The sequence below is a fragment of the Thalassophryne amazonica genome, chromosome 8, assembly GCF_902500255.1.
Source record: "Thalassophryne amazonica chromosome 8, fThaAma1.1, whole genome shotgun sequence".
Lineage (NCBI taxonomy): Eukaryota > Metazoa > Chordata > Actinopteri > Batrachoidiformes > Batrachoididae > Thalassophryne > Thalassophryne amazonica.
The window spans coordinates 58865488-58890665 of NC_047110.1; the positions used below are offsets into that span (position 1 = coordinate 58865488).

A 25178-nucleotide genomic window follows, 5' to 3' on the forward strand; every position below is an offset into this window, starting at 1 on the left:
ACATGTAAATTTCCACAGTCATTGATGATATGGGGCTGCATGTCAGGTAAAGGCACTGGGGAGATGGCTGTCATTACATCATCAATAAATGCACAAGTTTATGTTGATATTTTGCACAATTGAAAGGATGTTTGGAGATGATTTTTCAAGATGATAATGCATCTTGCCATAGAGCAAAAACTGCAAACATTCCTTGCAAAAAGACACATAGGGTCAATGTCATGGCATAGGGTCAATGTCAATGAGCAGATCTGATTTGATGCAGGTGTTAATTTGGGGGATGAAAATTTACAGGGTGATTCCATAATTTTTTCCTCAGAATTGAGTGAGTCCATATTTTTTTCCCTCTGCTTGGTCTAAAAAAGTAACCGTTACTGACTGCCACAATCTTTATTTCTTGATTTCTTATAGTGTTTCTTAAAGCCAGAAAGTTGCCATTTGAAATGACTTTTGTGTCATGTCTGTGATCTGCTTTTTTTCTACAAAATTAAACAACTGAATGAACATCCTCTGAGGCCGGTGATTCCATAATTTTTGCCAGGGGTTGTAAATGAACAAAGGTGAAACTTTAGAACAATGAAGAGCCGTACAATAGATGAGTCACACTGAATTTGAGTCACAACAGCATCTCCATAAAAATCCATCAGTTGTGCCAAAAGTCAATCCACATTACTGTCAATAGATCAGCCAAAGTTCATGTTAGGTCTTCAATTCAACACAGAATTTCTTTTGATCCGATGTTTTGAATGGGTAGAAGTGGAATCCGTGATTTGCTCCTTTGTTCAGTTTTAATGAAAAAAGTGGTCTTTCCGAGATTCATCTTTGCTAAACATCCAAGGGACAAAACGCTTGTGTTCTTCAATACAGCAAGTAGCCAAAAAAAAAAAAAAAAAAAAAAAAAGTTGTTGTCAGGGCAGGGAATCCAAATTTAATTTCTGGAAAGGTCGTCCTTGACAGTGAGCACTGGGGGGGGAAAAAATAAAAAATTTGAGGATGGGAAAAACTGAAACAGAATATCCTCCCACAAAGTCCTAATCTAATTGCCATCCCCAGAGGGGAAAAGAAAAGAAAAAAATCATCACGGAGAAGAATAGAAAGAACCATCACAAGTGTTACTGGACACCAAAATATAAATCTATAAAAGGCCTTTTATTACTCCATTATGTACACTTTTCACAGGACCTCCAAGAGAAGCTCCAGAGTGAAGCGCCGCTTCTAATTGTGTCATGGAACTTTACCTCCACTTTAGAAAGGACGAATTAAAAACAACAAAATATCCGACAGACACAGAACAGCGAGACATTATTTTCTTCTGTAGTGCCTTTGGGGAACTGCACTTGCTGTACAACTGTTAGTCGTGTGACTGAGGAAGGTGCAGAGGACACAGCATCCAGAGCCGAGCAGCACCAAAATCCATTTCAAAGTCTGGCACTGCCAAACCTGCTGCACGTCTACTGCGGGGCTGCAGGCAACATCCATGCTGTCTGTGTGAGGGAAGGTAGATAAGGGAAGAGTCCACTGCGCCCAAGCATGAGCACGCTCCGTCGGTTCTAGTAGATCACTTCATACACAGTGGCCTTCTTGTCACCAGAGCCTGTCACAATGTACTTGTCGTCTGTGGAGATGTCACAGCTCAGGACGGAGGAGGATTCCTTCGACTGTTGAGACAACCAGAAGTCACATTTTAGACTTAAAACATTCGTGTCTCTAACACATTTCAGGTGCTCATCTGTGTTTTGGGTTAAGTGGAGAAGATTAGCTGACTACAGGGCATGATTAGATTGCAGTGACATCACAGTCTAGCCTGATGCCCATCAAAATTACTTCTTTGTCAGGTCAATAACTCAGGTTCAGTTTTCACTGATAGCAGAGTCCTGTTGGACAGCGGTCACTGTGCCCTTCCTCTCACAGACAACTGTGCATCCTTTTGGAATAGCTGCAGACAGAAGGTATTGATCCGCATACCTGAAATATGCTGGCGCCATAAGGAGTCCTCCAAGCATTCAACAGATTATCCTTCCCAGTGCTTACAAACCATTTACCTGCAAAGACAACAGCACCATTAAGCAGTGTAGTGCAGCAGATAAGTGAAACAATCATGCAAATGGTGATAAAAGCATCAAATTCGACAGAAATACTCCTTAGACACTCCTCTTTTGAAAAAACCGACTGGCCAATTGACTTTTCAACCGGTGGTCAGGTAGGGGTCAATTGAAGAATTACACAGAGGTCAAAATTAAAAGATGCTCCAATCATATTGAAAAATGTTCCACATTATTTGCCTGATCATAAAGATTCCAAAAAGGTATAGCTTGGACTATTTGTGACTGAATTCTATGGAGTTACAGGATAAAAACAGCAAGAATGGTGACAAAGGTCAGTGTCATTTTGTACAGGGGTCAAAAGTTAAAGTTGCTCCAATTTTGGTAAAAGGTGATGCAAATTATTGGTTGAACTAATAGGATTAATAAATGGAATGTGATTCAAATGAGTGTTGAATGCTTGGTCTCCAAAGTAAAGGTCAAATAAGGTCTACGTCTAATGGATTCTACTACATGTCAATCAATCAATCAATCAATCAATCAATTTTTTATATAGCGCCAAATCACAACAAACAGTTGCCCCAAGGCGCTTTATATTGTAAGGCAAGGCCATACAATAATTATGTAAAACCCCAACGGTCAAAACGACCCCCTGTGAGCAAGCACTTGGCTACAGTGGGAAGGAAAAACTCCCTTTTAACAGGAAGAAACCTCCAGCAGAACCAGGCTCAGGGAGGGGCAGTCTTCTGCTGGGACTGGTTGGGGCTGAGGGAGGGAACCAGGAAAAAGACATGCTGTGGAGGGGAGCAGAGATCGATCACTAATGATTAAATGCAGAGTGGTGCATACAGAGCAAAAAGAGAAAGAAACAGTGCATCATGGGAACCCCCCAGCAGTCTATGTCTATAGCAGCATAACTAAGGGATGGTTCAGGGTCACCTGATCCAGCCCTAACTATAAGCTTTAGCAAAAAGGAAAGTTTTAAGCCTAATCTTAAAAGTAGAGAGGGTGTCTGTCTCCCTGATCTGAATTGGGAGCTGGTTCCACAGGAGAGGAGCCTGAAAGCTGAAGGCTCTGCCTCCCATTCTACTCTTACAAACCCTAGGAACTACAAGTAAGCCTGCAGTCTGAGAGCGAAGCACTCTATTGGGGTGATATGGTACTACGAGGTCCCTAAGATAAGATGGGACCTGATTATTCAAAACCTTATAAGTAAGAAGAAGAATTTTAAATTCTATTCTAGAATTAACAGGAAGCCAATGAAGAGAGGCCAATATGGGTGAGATATGCTCTCTCCTTCTAGTCCCCGTTAGTACTCTAGCTGCAGCATTTTGAATTAACTGAAGGCTTTTTAGGGAACTTTTAGGACAACCTGATAATAATGTGCCATATGTTACCCCGTAACGTGATAAGTAAGGATGACACATGGCCCAAACTATTCCTTTTTAAAACCGTGTTAACTCAACTAGTAATTTGCATCACTTTTTACCAAAACTGGAGCAACTTTAACTTTTGACCTCTGTACAAAATGACACTGACCTTTGTCACCATTCTTGAAGTTTTTAATCCCATAACTCCATAGAATTCAGTCACAGATAGTCCAAACTATATCTTTTTGGAATCTTTATGATCAGGCAAATAATGTGGAATATTTTTTCAATATGATTGGAGCACTTTTTAATTTTGACCTCTGTGTAATTCTTCAACTGACCCCTACCTGGCCACCGATTAAGAATTCAAGTGGTCAATCAGTTTTTTTCAAAAGAGGATTGTCTGATGAGTATTTCTGCCGAATTTGATGCTTTTATCACCATTTGCAGGATTCCCCTCTAAATATTCTTTTATCCTCTGCACTAGTGGAGGAAATAAGACCAATGGGTCTGTAACAACATAGGGTCAAAGTTCAGACCATAAAATATAGGGCTGCAACAACTAATCAGTAAAATTATTATTAAAGAAATCACCGGCAACAAATCTGATCCGACAATATCAATTATTTGGGCTGCTGATGTTATGTGGATTAGGTCTTGCCACTATGGGCAAAAGGCAGTTTGCATGGCAGCAACAACTTAAATCTGATCCCAGAAGACTGTGTTATGTTCCAGTAAAACATTTTAATTCATCTGCTGAAGCTCTGTGTACTTGATGTGCATATAGCAGTCAAAAACATAATCAAATGCACGTGGCGTCAATGCAACGCAGAATTAGAAACAAAAGTTAGCATTAGGCTAACCATGAACACCAAAACATTTTGCACCTCCCCAACTGACATGACAGTGAAAACAACCAAAGCACTTCATCTGCTGTGGAGGCGTGTACCCTCAGTCAAAAAGATCACAGAGGTGTGTTCATGGCTCCGTACGTTTTGAGTACAGTGGAAACAAGAAACACAACATGAAAGATATTTAACCTATGTTATCTAGGCTTGTGTGTGACTGAAAGGTCCTTCCAGATAGTAAGATGTTTTTTCTTGAATTACTGTGTAATACATGTTTCAAAAGTAAGTGCGACATAGTCTGGTGCAACGTACAGCCTGCAAAATGTGGCATATATGTGAACTATTCTTGCATATAAATGAGCTAATCAATTGTGAAAAAAATAGTTGCAGACCCAGTAAAACCAATCAAAGATGGCTTTGCTGAGGTACATTAACAACATTCATACCACAGTAGGCGAACTTGAGGGAGAGAACGCAGCTTTCGTGCAGGTGGAGCTGATATTTGTCGGGTTTTGAGTGATGGAGCACCTCCACGTTGCTGCTCTCCATACCAACAGCCAGCCACTCGCCAGTCGGACAGTAGCCCAGGGAGAAAATCTGGAAACAGAACAGTTTGTGTTCATAGTCAAGTCAACATATTTCTTTCTTTCAAAGGCCTTTAATTTTGAAGAAGAAAACAAAATTCTATAGTAATACAGAAGGAAAAGTGTGGTTATGCATGAGAAATTTTTTCCCCATCATATATAACATTTATCATAGACGCAAACAAAGAGGAAACAAAAAACAGCAAAGTGCAATACTAAAGACAAAGAGTAGTTATAGTGAAAAGCAGTATGAGATAAAGCACTATTAAATAAATTAGTCAATAAATAAATTAGAAATTACAAGCAAGTGAACAAAACTGACAGAGCTGTATTGAAAGAAAGTAGATGCACTAATAATAACTATCTTTATAAGTATACAATCATAACCATAAGATTAAATTTATTTATATAGTGCCAAATCACAATATAAATCACACCAAGGGGCTTCCCTTCCCAACCCCCGAGCAAGGCAGCAGTGGTAAGAAACCTCAAGCAGATCAGACTCAGAGTGGTGACCAACTGCTCTGGCCACAGTAACAACAACAAAGATCAAACCAAGAAAATATAATAAAGAATCATCAAACAGGCTAAACAGAAATGACAGAAGCACCACAATAAGCAAGCAGCTTTTGTGTGTGTGTCTGGTTTCCCTCTGGTCCATGTTGTGTGGTTGTACCTGTGAGGTGAAGTCGTGCTGCTGCAGCTGTCGACCCTCCCTGAGGTCCCAGGAGCGAACAGTGTTGTCCAGACCACCCGTCCATAGTTTAGTACCATCATGGGAAATGTCGATGCAGCTCGCACCGTCCGTATGGCCCTGGAACTGCCTAAACAGTTGCAGAAAGCTATTAGTTATTTATTTATTTTTAAACAGACTTCCCCTTGTAAGATTTCTTTCACAACTGCAATCCTGTTGTGGGGTGAGACGCCACACACAGTGAATAAGGGTTTTCTTCTTGCCTAACAAGAGTCTGGTTGTGAAGGTCCCAAACGGCAATGTTGCCATCACTGCAGCAGGAGAAGCAGACTTTGGCGTCGGGGCTGATAGCCAAGGCGTAGCATGCCGGGGCCGAAGAGGTGAGCTCAGCCTTGATGCGGGGTGTCTGAGAGGCCAGATCCCAGATGGTCAATGTGCTGGCCTCACCCCCGACAATCAATGTGCGGCCATCGGGCAGCAGCTTACAGGAACGGATGTAGTTATCCCTGTTCTGTTACATAGAGGACAAAGCAAATCAATATGTGCCCACAGCAATGGAGCTACAGAGAGATTTAGAAACATCAGTGGGGAAAAAGGAAGAAAACCATAAAATGTCATCTAAGAAGCATCTAAAACTATTCAGAATGATTTTAACTGAGTGCAATAGAGTTTCATTAGCTTTTATGAATTAAGATGAGTAAAGTGAATCATAAAAATCACCCTGCTTCAGAATAATTGAATAAATCCACAAGCATAAGTGACAGTTACAGACATCATATTCTTAAATATTTAGTTCATCAGCTTCTAAAAAGAAATAATTCTGCACTGTCAGTTTTCAAATTCTCAAACTTAAAGTGTCTTTCTGGATCAACAAAATCATCCAGTTTCACAAACCAGCTTCCCGCAGACTGATTCAGTTGTTACGACATCCTCTGGTTTGTGTGGCAGCAACACGGAAGTGTATTTATTCATCGCATTTCGAAACAATTGGTCAACAAGCAAGAGTCACATGTGAGCAAACGGACGATTTGTACACACTGCAAAATCTACAGGAAGGAGTAAGTCTTGACAAAAAAAGAAATGTTCTTAAGATTTCCCAATATATACTGAAGGAATCATGATAGCACATATATAACACTTGTGAAACCCTTCGATCTCTAATCAGTCTACACGCTTTGTACATTAACATTATCAATAAAACAAATACTGCTCTAATGCACGCACACACACGAGAGAGAGAGAGAGAGAGAGAGAGAGAGAGAGAGAGAGAGAGAGAGAGAGAGAGAGAGAGAGAGAACCAAACCAAGCAAATTCATGCTAATAATAAAATATTAAATAATACCATTAATAGTAATAACAATTAACTGCACCTTACAGTGCACCCTGCTTGACTTGACTACATCATTGAAATAAAGAGTTGGACATATTCACTCAATTTGGTGGCAAGTTAGTTGCCACCAAATTTTTATGTTATTGTATGTTTCAGAAAATCAAGTGTTGGCATGGCAACAGTGGAAAAACAACAAAACTCACCCACTAAACAGATATTTTGTAAGCGCCATCCCTGCACATATTGGTTAAACAGTTTTATGGAAATTTAACACTCGTGGCTGTTCTTATACTTGACCCCATGAAATCATCCCTTGCCTTACTATTTAGCAAAATTGCTCCGCTAAACAAATAAGCATAATAAAAAGTAAAGAATCCCAGTCAAATGTCAGTCTTTTAAACTGAGGTGACATAAAGCAGAAGGGAAATATTTCTGCATGTTGGGAATAATTTCAAACCAAACCCCAGACTATACAAAAAAAAAAAAAAAACAGTCCAAACAGCTGCTCAAGTTACAGCTAGTGATGTAGATGGACCAGAAGAAAAACTGGCTTGGCTGCAAAACTACAACTAAAACAGACCATAATTTAACAAAAAGCAGAAGGAATCATTTCTTTCCTTGTTCAAGTACTTTCTTCTAATGTGCACAAATATTAGTGTAGGATCATTTGTAATTTTATGCTTTTTTTTTTGGTAAAAGCAAAAACTCACTTTATTTTGAAAGAAGATATCATAAGCTTTAAGAAGAAATTAGGGTGCCTTTTTTTTCTTCACTGTCTAAGATTCTGAATCCAAGATGGCGTCCAAAATGGCCTACGTTTAGCAATAATGCAATATCTTTGCTAATACACAAGATATAATTACAAAGTATCAAAATACAGATTTTCTGACACAAGAAAACCAATGGAATCACCAAATAATGTAATTACATTATGTAATTAACAGGATATAAAGGGGTTAAGTTCTTCTAAAAACTGTTGAGGTCTAAGGTTCTAAAAAACATTCTGGACTCACACACCATTCTAACTCATTATAGAAACTGCATAATTTATTACCACACTAACTCATTATAGAAACTGCATATTTATTACAGCTCTAGAGCCTGTGGATCCCCACAGGCAACGCACTAGTAATTTTATATTATCTGTTTGTTTGCTGCTCAGCTGACAAATATAGCAAATTCCAAAATCCAGAGTTTTTGACTTCTTGTTAGATGAAGACTCTGACATGTTGGTTAATATACAAAGAGGCAAGTATTCGATCCACTGTCGATTTTGCAAGTTTTCCCACCTACAAAGAATGGAGAGGTCTGTAATTTTTTATCGTAGGTACACTTCAACTGTGAGAGACAGAATCTAAAAAAAGAATTTCAGAAAATCACATTGTATGATTTTTAACTAATTAATTTGCATTTTATTGCAAACAAAAATTGCACCCTATGTTTTTTTTTAAACGTTTAAATCATATTCTAACAGAAACAAGTGGTTTTGCCCCCCCCCCACAAATTTTTATTTCATGACAAATGAGCCTACACTATATAGGAATAGCAGTGGAAGTACCTCTGTAGTTGTGTGGTAACTACATAACTGCCAATAAGAAGTGTGTTTGTTCTGGTCTTACATAACACAAGATTATCACATTGTTAATATAAAGCGCTTTGCAACAAATCATTACCTTTTGAAGCAAGTGGGCAAAATGAACGACATGTCAAAATGTTGAGAGAAAGCTGAATCAGCAGGGGTGCTCACCAGACAGTCCAGCTGGGATACGGGGCTCTTGCTGCCAGGTTGGCTGATATCCCAGATTTTAACACAGCCTTTGCCACCAGTGTAGACATGGCGTGTGGGGTTACTAATGGTAACAGCGCACACTACTTCACCATGGCTCAATGTGTTAATTTGACGGGCATGGCGTGGAATACCAGGACCAATCAAGGCATCAGGTGGGAAAGGCACAGGCTGCATCTGTCCGTCGGCACTGACATGGAATGAGTAAGCCCTGACGTTGAATTAAAGACTGTGTTAGCATTTCATGTTGGTGTCATTATAATTTTCATGAGTTTAGTTTGTTTTTAAGCACTTTGCGAGACACTTACGGTTTCCCACCAGAGATGGATGTCAGGCTTGCTGGAAGTCCTGGGGCTCTCATGTGAGTGTGAGGATCAAAACCCTGAAAAATAAGATCAGTTACTGACCAGAGCTTGCACAAATGCATCATGCTCACAGATTATCTTCCACAGAAGTGCAGAGAATAGAGTTACCATAGGTGAGCGCCCATAGGCTGCAGCTGCTGCAGCGCTCATCTGAGGAGAGATGTGCAGGCCAGCATATACACCAGGACTGGTCAGACCTCCATTCATTTCATGATGGCTCATCATGGCAAAGGGGGTAGGGTAGGAGCCAGCGATGGACAGAGGGGTCCGCAAAGCTGGGGCTGCTACAAAGACAATAAAAGATTATTGGAACGTGGCCATCAATACATGAAGAAATTGTGGGAAAACATTAAATCAGAAAGCTGTGAGGACACAGAATGATACTAACCAAGTGCCTCCATGCCTGGTGGTTTGCCCAGAATGGGTCTGAGCCCGGGAGTAGAGCTAGTGCCAGGGGTGGGGGCATCGTTGCGAGGAGTGGGGGTGTTGGACTTCAGGCCAGGCGTTGAGGATTTGTCATTCTGTCAAGGGAACGAGACAGCAAGCACATTCACAACCCTGTGCAGACTGACAATTTGAGAGCAAACTGAACTTAATCCAATCCAATTCCGACAAACCTCATCATCCTACAGAGCCATAAACTGCTATTTATTCTAAAACCTATTATGGCTACAACAGCCATAGGACCATTTTATCCCCTTACTGCTTTGGCTTTAATCTCTTAGTGAGGCAGAGAGAGGGGGGGAAAAAATCCTGGAATAATTAAATACACTGAGCTATTAACAGAGAAGACCTGCTTGATCCTGATGTGGGACAATATTATCCCTGACATTTAGTCATGCACTCATAGCACTGACAGACTTTCCTAATCCACTGTAGAAAATGTCCTAGATTTTTTTTTGCATATATCCTTTTGTTCTCTCTCTCTCTCTCTGCAATTCTCACTTAAACCCGTTCTTGGCCTAGTTTGTTCATAGCACTTCTGGTTTCTTACATGACTAAGCTCCTTGGCCTTAGAGGACGGGGTACTTCCAGAGGACGCCACTGATGCAGGACTGTTGGGTGTGTCTTTCTTTGGTGGGCGTGTCTTATCAATACCATTTTCAGGTGGTGAGTGGGCTGGACTTGCCCGTGGGGTGGTGGGGTCCTTCAGAAATACAGCAGAAGATTTTGACAGCGGTGCATTGATGTCACACATTCAATTTAACTTATTTAGGTGTTCAAATCCTTACCTCATTAGAAACATCTACCACCAGGTCATCACTTTTCTCACCATCGCTATCCTGTGAAGACAAATAAATTAACCCATTTCATCAACGAAATCTTAGACTACACTGTGACATTGTCACTTACATATCTGCTCAGGCTGTCCTTGTCCTCCACTTTGCGTTTCTTAGAGTCCAAACTGTAGTCGGAGGAGCTGCGGTGTTTCTCGCTGGCTGTGCGTAAGCTTTCTGACGGGGATATTGAGTTATTCTACAAAGCAAAAAACAAATACAGGGTTTATTGCCGTTCCTTCTTCTGACTAACAGAGAGCAGTGAGTCATTCATCCATTCCAAGTTCACAGAGCGCACACTGTGCCAACGCAAACAGTTAAAAAAAAAAAAGAAAAAAAAGAAGCCTCATTCACACAACTATGGATGCAGTAGACTCTTAAAATGCAGCTGGAGGCCAGCTCCAAACAGTACCCTGACACCAGCCAAGCTCAATCTCACACACAAGCCTGTCCCTGGCCACACAACAGAATGGGCCGTTATCTGTGCTGAAAGGAGGAGGGCTTGTTTTCCGAGTTCGACTCCCTCCTCCTCATAGCTGGACAACAAACAGCCTCACAGGGACATGAGCAGTGTGTTGTCGCTTAACAGAGGGCCTTTTCTCTGGAGTCAGTCATGCTAAGCGTGAGAGGGAGACAGGGGGGAGAACAGGGAGAGAGAGAGAGAGACGCTTTATGTTGTATGTGCTGGGCATTGATTGCCACATCACACTTGGGCAACGTGTCAGCCCAGACTTTGAGCTCCGACAAAGAAAGAGAATTTCTATCCTGCCAGCGGGCATGGCAGCATGGGACTGGCTGGTGCTTCTTCATCGAGCCGACCTGCCCACACAAGCTGGGACAACTCACTCCAAACACCACCAGAACTGGACGAACTAGGCCAGCAGCTTTCACAGGCGTGTCAGTGTGTGCCAAGTTTCCCCAATTCCCATTGTCCGTTTCCTCTGAGGACAAAGCAACAACATGGACGAAAGGCAGCAGCAGCCAACAGAAGTGAACAGTCACCGATGGACTGGCAGTCTGGGCAAAGGGCCACTTGACTGCATCATGGCTGACCTTTAAAGAGATGCATGGTGGGACTCATTAACCAAAGTCACCACTCTGCTATCAGATGACCTGGGACAAAAGCAAAGGAACAAAACAGGCCTGCTAAACACCCCAGGATTTCCATTTCCTCAGACACGACTGGACCTACTCCGCTGGCCTGTCATAGAGAAACGCAATTTTACAGGCCCATCAGCAGCCAGACATCACAGCTATTCCAATAAAACGCTTTGGCAGTTCCAGCCAGATGGGGTGGGGAAAAGGAATACAAAACAATTCTCCATTTGTGTTCATAAATATTCATCAAATGCCAAATGAGTGAGCAAGTGAGCGAGATATCTGGTAAACAAGGGAGACAGTAGAAAGGCTCAAATAAATCCTTTAAGCAGAGCAAGTCCAAGTTGTTCTTTGTGTTGAAATTACAAGGCGTCTAATCTCTACAGCAAGATACTAGTCATTTCCCTCCTGGATTAAACACAGAATTCACATTTCAGACCTTATTCCCATTAATTATTTAATCAAAAGCAGATTATAACTGTGCATAAATTTGGCAACAGTGTGTTGTTAGTAACTATCCATCTTTGTTACAATGGAGAGGTAGTGATACATATATAAATCAATAAAATGCTCTGCAACAAGAAAAATAAATAAATAAGTAAGTACAGCCTTGGATACTCACTGCGTTCTCTGTGTAGACACAATCACAACGGCAGCCCAGGTGATGGTGAAACCAAGTGGAGCAAAGAGAAAAACAAGTCAGTTAGCATATCATAACAGATGCTCCTGGCTGAAAGTGTAAGAATCAACTGCAGGGCACGCGGCCCCTCCTACTGCTGTGTTTTGAAGCTGTTGAATTGCTTATGCGGTCACGGGCTGGGAATGTAACAGCTCATTACCCAGACCGAATGTGAACAGACAGGATGTGCTCTTCACCTAAGGGCCCTAGGACTCTGCTCCGGAGAAGCACTCTGCCTTAATTTTTTTTTTGCTGGTGTTAAAAATTCATATACACTTGTGTGTCTGCCAAAATAAACAGGCCAAGCACGTAACGCCTACTTAGACACCAAGGTGCTAGAGTTTAACACCTCACCTCTGTGCTCAAGATCATGGTGGTTCTTCTCATCCTTTACTGGGAGATGAGCTTGGCTTCCTAAAGCACCCAGTGCCAGGAGGCCTGATCCAGCTCCCGTCACAGGGGGGATGCCAGGCGGCTGCAGGCCTGATGGGTGGGGGGGCAGCTGGACAGGAGGCCCGTGAGCGGCGTGAGAGAGGTGCTGTGCTTGGAGCTGCTGCTGCTGTAAGGAGGCAGGAAGACAGACAGACACCAAGTGGGTCAGAGGGAAAAAGGTAAAGAGAAACCGCACAACGAAAACATGCCGCTGATCAGTTAAGAGCCAGCAGATAACAGCACGTTCGCACAAATAGTGCTGTCGCGATCAGAGAGTGAGCTCCCCATCAGTGTTAAGGCACCTTGACACTTGCACGCATTTAACCACCCGCACTGCCGCGTAATTCGTTGTGCCAATGCGACCTGCTGTGTTCCACAGGACGCCGCGCATTGTGCCGCCGGATGCTGCGTTATATAAAAGAATTATTTTGTAGTGGATTAAACATTTTCTCTCAGAATTTGGGTGTTGAAATCACCTCTAACCGCACCGGAATCACAGACGAATTTTCTACAGCTGCAGCTGTTCTCATGTGCTTCATGACGTAGAGAACGCATTTGGAATCATCTCAAAGGTAATCATTTGTAATATTTATATTACAATGGCTTGGTAAAACAGTTGCATTTTCATTCCTTCTTATGAGTATCTGTAAAATTACATTTGACAGATTTAATATCTCATGATAATCGTTCAGATGAGCTGCACTGTGGTGCGTTGCGCGGACGCAATGACTTGCACCGACATGTCACTCAGTGTTTTTGAATTGTTTGCGCAATGTTCACATGTAGTTCACAAAATTAATGCATGCCTGAGATTCTGAACATTTCAAAATCTTCTCTGCACACTTGCACGCAGCCGCGCACAGTTTACAGCAGATTGCACGGATCAAATTTGTGCAAGTGTCAAGGCACCTTTATTTCTACTCCAGATTAGCATAGCATTAGCATTAGAACTATACTGAGAAAAGCAGTTTGATCATTAAGTCCCGACTGAATGATCAAATATGCAACACATCTCGAGGCTGTGACAGAGACCAGAGACAATTACACAGTGTTAACTCCACACATGGATTTGAACAATGAATGAAAGGAAAAACTTTAAACAATCATGAGCAACAGCAAAGTGTCAATCCACCACACCTTAATACAAAGGAATCGTGAGAACAAAACTTGCACATCATGCTGCAGCACCACAACACTCCATCACAGAGATGGGAATTCCCTATAAGGAACAAAAATCTGTACAGGAATCTGTCAGCCTGTGGGCTAAACAACCAGCTGCTTCAAACACTTCAAAAACACAACCAGAGACCATTTACTCCTTTCATGTTCTAATTCATGGATTAACACAACATGAATGACTGCACACACAAACTTTTAGAAACAAGGGGAGCATCAAGCGCCAAAGCTGGAACTCCTTCCATCTCACTCAGTGTGTCTGCAAGGCTGCTCCGGGAGCCGGGACCAGGGGTCCCGTTCTGGCACTCATTCAACCCTTCAATATTCTCCATCAATATTTCAAAGGCACATGGAAAGGGATGAGAGTTAAAAGGCACTCAGCATGGAAGTAAGCAGTTTAAAGCAAGGTTAAATAATACTTAGCTGAGACACCAATAAAAACATCAGCAATTTATTACCAGTCTATGAGCCAACTGAATAATTCAGCTGCTGTTACAGCATGCAACTCCTCTCTTGTATGACTCACTTCAATTAGTGGCTATTTACGGCCATTTCAAAAATATTCAGAACAGTCACATAAATGGGTATTTGGACAGTGAAATAGTTTTAATAATTTTACCTGAGACACCACCATAATAGAGTTGAAACAAAACAATAAAGGGCTTGTTCAGACTTGATCTCACTGATTGACTGTCTACAATATATACAGCAAGTGGCGACATCCGTCGTCTCATCCACATTGGTTGCTATAATAATGAAAGTCACACGACTGCTGTCCTGGAGTCTGAATACTGCAGCTACAGGGGTCTGACCTATGAGACACGGGTTTGAATGAAAAGCTAGTAAGTTTATATACATTTGTATAATTTATATTTTTATATGTTTATATGAAAATTCAGTAAGGTATATCTTATATATTATATTCCAATTCTAAGATGGAACTATGATAGTATACTAAGGTATATCTAAATATCTAAAAAGGAAGAGTAAAATAGAAGAGTAAAGCCACTTAGGTGCCTGGTCTTGAGAACCAGGGATGGTAGATTGAAAAGCTTGAGAACCAGGGATGGTAGGTTGAAAAGCTTTTTCATCCCATGGGAACTCTCCCTACCCACCCAAGCGGCTCAAGAAAAAAGGATATTTTATATATATATATATATATATATATATATATATATATATATATATATATATATATATATATATATATATATATATATATATATATATATATATACACATACATACGAGGGCTGTCCGTAAAGTATAGGTCCTTTTTATTTTTTTCAAAAACTATATGGATTTCATTCATATGTTTTTACGTCAGACATGCTTGCACCCTCGTGCGCATGCGTGAGTTTTTCCATGCCTGTCGGTGATGTCATTCGCCTGTGAGCACTCCTTGTGGGAGGAGTCGTCCAGCCCCTCGTCGGAATTCCTTTGTCTGAGAAGTTGCTGAGAGACTGGCGCTTTGTTTGATCAAAATTTTTTCTAAACCTGTGAGACACATCGAAGTGGACATGGTTCGAAAAATTAAGCTGGTTTTCAGTGAAACTTTTAACAGCTGATGAGAGATTTTGAGGTGATTCTGTCGCTTTAAGGACTTTTCACGGCGCGAGACGTCATGCAGCGCTCTCAGGCGCCATCGTCAGCCTGTTTCAAGCTTAAAACCTCCACATTTCAGGCTCTATTGATCCAGGACGTCGTGAGAGAACAGAGAAGTTTCAGAAGAAGTCGGTTTCAGCATTTTATCCGGATATTCCACAGTTAAAGGAGATTTTTTTAATGAAAGACGTGCAGACGGGTCCGCGCGTCGGGACGCAGCCGATGCGGTGCGGCGGCACAGGAAAAACACCTCCGTGTTGATAACCATTTGTTAAAATCCAGTTGGCTTTTGATAGCTTTCAGTGGAGTGAGTATATGAGAAATTGTTTATCAGCTGGAGATGTTCCAACTTGTCCTCAAGGCTTCCAACAGAGGTGTTTTTCCTGTGGCGGAGCGTCGCGGCGGCTGCGAGCCGACGCTGCAATCCGCCCGCACGTCTTTCATTAAAAAAAAAATCTCCTTTAACAGTGGAATATCCGGATAAAATGCTGAAACCGACTTCTTCTGAAACTTCTCTGTTCTCTCACGACGTCCTGGATCAACAGAGCCTGAAATGTGGAGGTTTTAAGCTTGAAACAGGCTGATGACGCCGCCTGAGAGCGCTGCGTGACGTCTCGCACCGTGAAAAGTCCTTAAAGCGACAGAATCACCTCAAACTCTCATCAGCTGTTAAAATTTTCACTGAAGACCAGCTTAATTTTTCGAACCATGTCCACTTCGATGTGTCTCACAGGTTTAGAAAAAATTTTGATCAAACAAAGCGCCAGTCTCTCAGCAACTTCTCAGACAAAGGAATGCCGACGAGGGGCTGGACGACTCCTCCCACAAGGAGTGCTCACAGGCGAATGACGTCACCGACAGGCGTGGAAAAACTCATGCATGCGCACGAGGGTTCAAGCATGTCTGACGTAAAAACATATGAATGAAATCCATATAGTTTTTGAAAAAAATAAAAAGGACCTATACTTTATATATATATATATATATATATATATATATATATATATATATATATATGAAACTGATATTTAAACTATAGGAAAATAAAAAGCACAATCTATATGCTATCAAATGGAAACCTAAGAACTAAGGTACTATATGTTGATATCTTTTAAAGAACACAAACTGATGAATCATTAAAAATCTACACCATGTAAAATAAAATTGTAAATAATGAAAATAAGATAGATATAGTTAGTAGAGCTAAATGAGCCATTAATAAGCCAACCGTACCTAGCAAGCTAACACGATAAACAAAAACGGTAATTAATGTATAAAGTATAATAGCATAGTTAAACCTACAATAATGTATTAACAAATACATATAAAAATAAATGTGGACAAAAGTATGAATTAGCGTGGGTTATCAAACAGAAAAGAACTAACTATATTGTAAGCTACGATAAACAGTGCTACAGCCGGCTAGATAAGCTAACGTTAGCTGTTAGGTATAACCAATTGTACCCCACTCCTCCAATTAAAAATATGTTATAAAATGACACGAGGTCTGCTGTTGGGTGACAGTTTGATCAGCCAAATGAATCCTTTAAGGGGGGAGGGGGATACGAAAATGGGGCTCCCTCTATTTTCTGAGACTGTAGACAAACTAAATACAAGTATTATTTTCACAAATCATCACTTTTACAGCCAGTTTTTACCTGATTCCAAAATATGGCCACCGGGCATTGCGAATACTTTGTGTCCATCTGTCTGTCTGTCTGTGCTAAGCATAAGACCATTCCTATAACTGCCAGGGTCTTCAAATTCACAGGGACCATTCTTGGGACACAGACCTTGGACAAGTTTGAAAATGGCTAACCTTGACCTATTTTTAAGAGGTAAAAAGGTCACATTCTGTTTCCTATCTTTATGCTCATAAGGCCGAGGTTATTTTAGCATTGCGTTATCTATATTTTTAGACAAGTCAAGGGATAGATACATGAACATTTCCAAGTCATTGAGTATGTCTTGTGACATGGTGGTTTAGTGGTTAGCACTGTTGCCTCACAGCAAGAAGGTCCTGGGGTTGTTTCCTGTCTGGTCCTTTCTGTGTGGAGTTTGCATGTTCTCCCCATGCTTGCATGGGTTCCCTCTGGGTGCCCTGACTTCCTACCTGCTTGTAAAAGCATGCAGGTTAGGTGAATTGGAAACTTTAAACAGTCCATATGAGAGTGAATGTGTTTGTCTGTCTATAAGTTGCCCTGCGATAGACTGGGCAACACCCTATGACTCTCTCTCACCCTATGACTGCTGGGATAGTCTCCAGCCCCCCATGACCCTTAACTTGTGTAAGCGGGTAGAAAATAAATGAATATGTCTTGGGTACCAGTTAATCACTCATTAAGAAATACAAACAATATTGTATTGTGGTAAAATATTGTTTCAATAAAGACTGTACTAATCTTAATCTTACTGTACAATCTGTACAATAAGTGAGTCTCAAAAACTGAGTGACGCAGCAAGAAGAAGACTAGTGAAGGACGCCATCAAAATACCCATGACAACTCTGAAGGAGATATAGTAGAAGTGGGAGATTGCGAGAGTGTCATCATGCACACAACCCTGGCTGGCCACAGAACAGGAAAGGCATGACATTGTTAATATTTGAAGTGCAACACTGCTAATTCTTGCAATCGTGGACAAAAAAATCTTCAATGTTAGATGCAGAAACTTGGAAAAGATACTTAACCAAGCTTAGATACGATATCAGACTGAAGTGTCTTCCTCATCATACAAAATTCCAAGGGAGGAATTTTGCAGCTGTCACTTGAATACTGACTGAGGTTGGTGTTCAGACAAATCTACATATATTAAAGCTTGATTCCAGCTTTATTCAGCCCAATGGTGATGAGAAACTACAAAAGGTTAAAGACTGACAGGCATGCATTCGTTTTTTGCTTACTAGAGCATGCGTTTGGATAAATCTTTATGCTAACAACATGGACATGCTAACGTCTCTAATTACAGATGCTTTCTGAATATCCCAGGCTTTCAACATCCAGAATGCTCTTGATCATTCAGTAAAACGCCCTTTTTTTTTATTTTATTTTATTTTTTTTACTGGAACTATATTTAAATGATGTGTTGTGTAGGTGTTAAGGTAATATATGCATTACTCTTGCTTGCCTCTACTGGTGGTTGGCTCTCACTGCGGTATTGTATCACTTCCTGTTCCGGAGCACAGCGGTGTTTTTCTGTATCTGTTAGCTGTTTAATCTGCGCAGTTAGATTGATCTAGTTATCTAGATTACGATTTGTTTCCCAGTGTAATCTTTACGTGCCTTAACTAAAGCACTCCTTCTGCTGAATCACCTCTAAATTATTTACACATTATTCACTTTGCGTGTTTTTAGGAATCCGCTAGCTTAGCGTAGCTACTAGCTCTTAGCCTATTTAGCATGGCGGCTTCTCCTGTCTCTCCCGCACTTTTCTGCTCTGGGTGTGAAATGTTTAGTTATTCCTCGGCCTCCTTTAGCAGTAACGGTACTTGTAATAAGTGTAGCTTATTCGTAGCTTTGGAGGCCAGGCTGGGCGAATTGGAGACTCGGCTCCGCACCGTGGAAAATTCTACAGCTAGCCAGGCCCCTGTAGTCGGTGCGGACCAAGGTAGCTTAGCCGCCGTTAGTTACCCCCTGGCAGATCCCGAGCAGCCGGGAAAGCAGGCTGACTGGGTGACTGTGAGGAGGAAGCGTAGCCCTAAACAGAAGCCCCGTGTACACCGCCAACCCGTTCACATGTCTAACCGTTTTTCCCCACTCGACGACACGCCCGCCGAGGATCAAACTCTGGTTATTGGCGACTCTGTTTTGCGAAATGTGAAGTTAGCGACACCAGCAACCATAGTCAATTGTCTTCCGGGGGCCAGAGCAGGCGACATTGAAGGAAATTTGAAACTGCTGGCTAAGGCTAAGCGTAAATTTGGTAAGATTGTAATTCACGTCGGCAGTAATGACACCCGGTTACGCCAATCGGAGGTCACTAAAATTAACATTAAATCGGTGTGTAACTTTGCAAAAACAATGTCGGACTCTGTAGTTTTCTCTGGGCCCCTCCCCAATCAGACTGGGAGTGACATGTTTAGCCGCATGTTCTCCTTGAATTGCTGGCTGTCTGAGTGGTGTCCAAAAAATGACGTGGGCTTCATAGATAATTGGCAAAGCTTCTGGGGAAAACCTGGTCTTGTTAGGAGAGACGGCATCCATCCCACTTTGGATGGAGCAGCTCTCATTTCTAGAAATCTGGCCAATTTTCTGAAATCCTCCAAACCGTGACTATCCAGGGTTGGGACCAGGAAGCAGAGTTGTAGTCTTACACACCTCTCTGCAGCTTCTCTCCCCCTGCCATCCCCTCATTACCCCATCCCCGTAGAGACGGTGCCTGCTCCCAGACTACCAATAACCAGCAAAAATCTATTTAAGCATAAAAATTCAAAAAGAAAAAATAATATAGCACCTTCAACTGCACCACAGACTAAAACAGTTAAATGTGGTCTATTAAACATTAGGTCTCTCTCTTCTAAGTCCCTGTTGGTAAATGATATAATAATTGATCAACATATTGATTTATTCTGCCTTACAGAAACCTGGTTACAGCAGGATGAATATGTTAGTTTAAATGAGTCAACACCCCCGAGTCACACTAACTGTCAGAATGCTCGTAGCACGGGCCGGGGCGGAGGATTAGCAGCAATCTTCCATTCCAGCTTATTAATTAATCAAAAACCCAGACAGAGCTTTAATTCATTTGAAAGCTTGACTCTTAGTCTTGTCCATCCAAATTGGAAGTCCCAAAAAACAGTTTTATTTGTTATTATCTATCGTCCACCTGGTCGTTACTGTGAGTTTCTCTGTGAATTTTCAGACCTTTTGTCTGACTTAGTGCTTAGCTCAGATAAGATAATTATAGTGGGCGATTTTAACATCCACACAGATGCTGAGAATGACAGCCTCAACACTGCATTTAATCTATTATTAGACTCTATTGGCTTTGCTCAGTAAATGAGTCCACCCACCACTTTAATCATATCTTAGATCTTGTTCTGACTTATGGTATGGAAATAGAAGACTTAACAGTATTCCCTGAAAACTCCCTTCTGTCTGATAATTTCTTAATAACATTTACATTTACTCTGATGGACTAAGTTTCATTACACTAGAAGTCTTTCAGAAAGCGCTGTAACTAGGTTTAAGGATATGATTCCTTCTTTATGTTCTCTAATGCCATATACCAACACAGTGCAGAGTAGCTACCTAAACTCTGTAAGTGAGATAGAGTATCTCGTCAATAGTTTTACATCCTCATTGAAGACAACTTTGGATGCTGTAGCTCCTCTAAAAAAAGAGAGCTTTAAATCAGAAGTGCCTGACTCCGTGGTATAACTCACAAACTCGTAGCTTAAAGCAGATAACCCGTAAGTTGGAGAGGAAATGGCATCTCACTAATTTAGAAGATCTTCACTTAGCCTGGAAAAAGAGTCTGTTGCTCTATAAAAAAGCCCTCCGTAAAGCTAGGACATCTTTCTACTCATCACTAATTGAAGAAAATAAGAACAACCCCAGGTTTCTTTTCAGCACTGTAGCCAGGCTGACAAAGAGTCAGAGCTCTATTGAGCTGAGTATTCCATTAACTTTAACTAGTAATGACTTCATGGCTTTCTTTGCTAACAAAATTTTAACTATTAGAGAAAAAATTACTCATAACCATCCCAAAGACGTATCGTTATCTTTGGCTGCTTTCACTGATGCCGGTATTTGGTTAGACTCTTTCTCTCCGATTGTTCTGAGTTATTTTCATTAGTTACTTCATCCAAACCATCAACATGTTTATTAGACCCCATTCCTACCAGGCTGCTCAAGGAAGCCCTACCATTATTTAATGCTTCGATCTTAAATATGATCAATCTATCTTTGTTAGTTGGCTATGTACCACAGGCTTTTAAGGTGGCAGTAATTAAACCATTACTTAAAAAGCCATCACTTGACCCAGCTATCTTAGCTAATTATAGGCCAATCTCCAACCTTCCTTTTCTCTCAAAAATTCTTGAAAGGGTAGTTGTAAAACAGCTAACTGATCATCTGCAGAGGAATGGTCTATTTGAAGAGTTTCAGTCAGGTTTTAGAATTCATCATAGTACAAAAACAGCATTAGTGAAGGTTACAAATGATCTTCTTATGGCCTCGGACAGTGGACTCATCTCTGTGCTTGTTCTGTTAGACCTCAGTGCTGCTTTTGATACGGTTGACCATAAAATTTTATTACAGAGATTACAGCATGCCATAGGTATTAAAGGCACTGCGCTGTGGTGGTTTGAATCATATTTGTCTAATAGATTACAATTTGTTCATGTAAATGGGGAATCTTCTTCACAGACTAAAGTTAATTATGGAGTTCCACAAGGTTCTGTGCTAGGACCAATTTTATTCACTTTATACGTGCTTCCCTTAGGCAGTATTATTAGACGGTATTGCTTAAATTTTCATTGTTACGCAGATGATACCCAGCTTTATCTATCCATGAAGCCAGAGGACACACACCAATTAGCTAAACTGCAGGATTGTCTTACAGACATAAAGACATGGATGACCTCTAATTTCCTGCTTTTAAACTCAGATAAAACTGAAGTTATTGTACTTGGCCCCACAAATCTTAGAAACATGGTGTCTAACCAGATCCTTACTCTGGATGGCATTACCCTGACCTCTAGTAATACTGTGAGAAATCTTGGAGTCATTTTTGATCAGGATATGTCATTCAAAGCGCATATTAAACAAATATGTAGGACTGCTTTTTTGCATTTACGCAATATCTCTAAAATCAGAAAGGTCTTGTCTCAGAGTGATGCTGAAAAACTAATTCATGCATTTATTTCCTCTAGGCTGGACTATTGTAATTCATTATTATCAGGTTGTCCTAAAAGTTCCCTAAAAAGCCTTCAGTTAATTCAAAATGCTGCAGCTAGAGTACTGACGGGGACTAGAAGGAGAGAGCATATCTCACCCATATTGGCCTCTCTTCATTGGCTTCCTGTTAATTCTAGAATATAATTTAAAATTCTTCTTCTTACTTATAAGGTTTTGAATAATCAGGTCCCATCTTATCTTAGGGACCTCATAGTACCATATCATCCCAATAGAGCGCTTCGCTGTCAGACTGCAGGCTTACTTGTAGTTCCTAGGGTTTGTAAGAGTAGAATGGGAGGCAGAGCCTTCAGCTTTCAGGCTCCTCTCCTGTGGAACCAGCTCCCAATTCAGATCAGGGAGACAGACACCCTCTCTACTTTTAAGATTAGGCTTAAAACTTTCCTTTTTGCTAAAGCTTATAGTTAGGGCTGGATCAGGTGACCCTGAACCATCCCTTAGTTATGCTGCTATAGACGTAGACTGCTGGGGGGTTCCCATGATGCACTGTTTCTTTCTCTTTTTGCTCTGTATGCACCAATCTGCATTTAATCATTAGTGATCGATCTCTGCTCCCCTCCACAGCATGTCTTTTTCCTGGTTCTCTCCCTCAGCCCCAACCAGTCCCAGCAGAAGACTGCCCCTCCCTGAGCCTGGTTCTGCTGGAGGTTTCTTCCTGTTAAAAGGGAGTTTTTCCTTCCCACTGTAACGAGGGCTTGCTCACAGGGGGTCGTTTTGACCGTTGGGGTTTTACATAATTATTGTATGGCCTTGCCTTACAATATAAAACGCCTTGGGGCAACTGTTTGTTGTGACTTGGCGCTATATAAAAAAATTGATTGATTGATTGATTGATTGATTACTCACCAATAATGCATTGAATCCTTCTGAACATGCTGAAATGAATGCATGATACTCATGTTTACAAGTTTAAATATCTTTGATGAAGTGATCAGAACAAATGCGCAGTCCTTTTTTCCAGTGTTTTCCTGTGACTAAGAGTAACGGAGGCCAGCAGGAGTCGTTGAGCATAAGTAGTTAGTAAAGATCACTTCCCAACAGCTAAAAGGATTTTCTGGCCACAAGGCCAGAGCCCTGGGCTTTAGACTTCTGGTTAGAGTCGGCCTCCCATGCCAGGAATCGTGAGTTTGCGTCCCGAGGGGAGCAAACGGGTGGAACCAAAGAACATAACACAATGCAGATTACAGCTACTACATAGGTCTCAACAAGAGTGTTCTTGCAAAATTCTTAGGAATTATGTGGAATTTGAAGCTGTTTGCCTGTGTCCCCATTTTTACATCCTTAAACAATGCACTCCTTTCCCATTGTCTGTTTTGATATATGTCCCTTTGACTGCTCCGTTGTTTGCACTCGGGATCTCCACAGCAAATTCGAGGTGGATCTGCATGTTGAATTGGCACAAGTTTTATGCCAGATGCCCTTCCTGACGCAACTCCACATTACATGGAGAAATGTGGCAGGGGTGGGGTTTGAACCGGGAATCTTCTGCACTGAATCCAAGCATACCAACCACTTGGCCACCACCCCCTCATTGTCTGTTTTGATGCTGATTGCTAAATATTGTGTAAACAGTATGAAGTGTAGTGTAGCTAACAGCCAGGCTACTTTCGGAGTAGGATATCCCTGGAAGTGACGTTGCATCGAATTCTCCTGTAGACGTCTGTGGCGATAACTGAGAAACCAGTGTTAAATCCCTAAAATTAAACTTGCACTTCAAACACACATCTTGAATGTCTCATTTCAACACCATTGTTATGGTTTACAAATGGAAAATTACATGAATTACATCTCTGTTCAAATATTTATGTAACTGACTGGACCTCACTAGGGAGTTGATATATGCGCTTCAAGTAACACACACACACACACACACATATATATATATATATATATATATATATATATATATATATATATATATATATATATATATATATATATATATATATATACACACACACATACATACACACATACCAATAATGTTTTAAGTTTTTCATTTCTAAATTATATGCACAGATGGTGATCAGGATTTCAACTTGCAACATTGCTGTATGATTCACAGGACAGATGTCAATCCAGTTACATGACTGAGACAGAGAGGAAGTCTGGCCAAAACACACACATGCAGGGAGAAGGGGAGAGAGAGAGAGAGAGATAGCTATAATATTGTGTCAATGAGGGAAATTAAAGAGCCAGTTCATTGGCAAGGGACAGCCATCCTTGATCATTGTGTTTAATGAGGCACTGATGGGTAATATGCATGGTTGATCAGCAAGAGCCCTCATTAGAGGGCCATAAATGAAGACAATAATAAATAAAGAAAGGCGCCTGCCCTATTTCCTCTAATTTAATATTCCACGATAAAGACCTACTCTTTGCCCCCTTTTTCTAAAGGGAAAAAACCCACACGCAGGCAAAATTGAGCAAATGTGTTATAGTAGTCTCCTGTGTCCCAACTAACTATAGTGAACAGCTTACGGTACTTCCAGAAAGTATTCACAGCGCTTCACTTTTTCCATATTTTGTTGTGTTACAGTCTTATTCCAAAACTGAGTAAATTCATTTTCCCCTCAAAATTCTACTCACAACATCCTAGGAATGACAACATGAAAAAAATAACTTTTTTTGCAAATTTATTAAAAATAGAAACTAGGAAATCATATAAGTATTCACACCCTTTGCTCAATACTTTGTTGATGCACGTTTGGCAGCAATTACAGCCTCAAGTCTTCTTGAATATGATGCCACAAGCTTGGTGCACCTATCTTTGAGCGGTTTTGCCCATTCCTCTTTGCAGTACCTCTCGAGCTCCATCCGGTTGGATGGGGAGGGTCGGTACACAGCCATTTTCAGACCTCTCCAGAGATGTTCAATCGGATTCAGGTCTGGGCCACTCAAGGACATTCACAGAGTTGTCCTGAAGCCACTCCTTTGATATCTTGACTGTGTGCTTAGGGTCACTGCCCTGCTGG

General features: G+C 41.0%; 1 protein-coding gene across 6 annotated transcripts in view; it reads right to left on the bottom strand.

The window, feature by feature from the left end:
• Nucleotides 1-1130: 1130 nt before the first annotated feature.
• The window catches only part of tle3a (TLE family member 3, transcriptional corepressor a), a 56029-nt gene continuing 31981 nt past the window's right edge, over nt 1131-25178 (bottom strand). For 4 of the 6 annotated variants that reach the window (XM_034176396.1, XM_034176399.1, XM_034176398.1 and 1 more), the window contains 14 exons: nt 12428-12632; nt 12017-12024; nt 10373-10495; nt 10252-10302; nt 10014-10166; nt 9408-9540; nt 9128-9303; nt 8963-9036; nt 8616-8865; nt 5802-6049; nt 5521-5668; nt 4707-4857; nt 1966-2042; nt 1131-1658 (listed from right to left, as the gene is read on the bottom strand). In XM_034176396.1, the coding sequence (XP_034032287.1) occupies nt 1551-1658; nt 1966-2042; nt 4707-4857; nt 5521-5668; nt 5802-6049; nt 8616-8865; nt 8963-9036; nt 9128-9303; nt 9408-9540; nt 10014-10166; nt 10252-10302; nt 10373-10495; nt 12017-12024; nt 12428-12632 (1905 nt within the window). In that variant the 3' untranslated portion in view covers nt 1131-1550. The remainder of the gene's footprint in view (nt 1659-1965; nt 2043-4706; nt 4858-5520; nt 5669-5801; nt 6050-8615; nt 8866-8962; nt 9037-9127; nt 9304-9407; nt 9541-10013; nt 10167-10251; nt 10303-10372; nt 10496-12016; nt 12025-12427; nt 12633-25178) is intronic. The other 2 variants (XM_034176400.1, XM_034176397.1) reach the window with 1 other exon arrangement.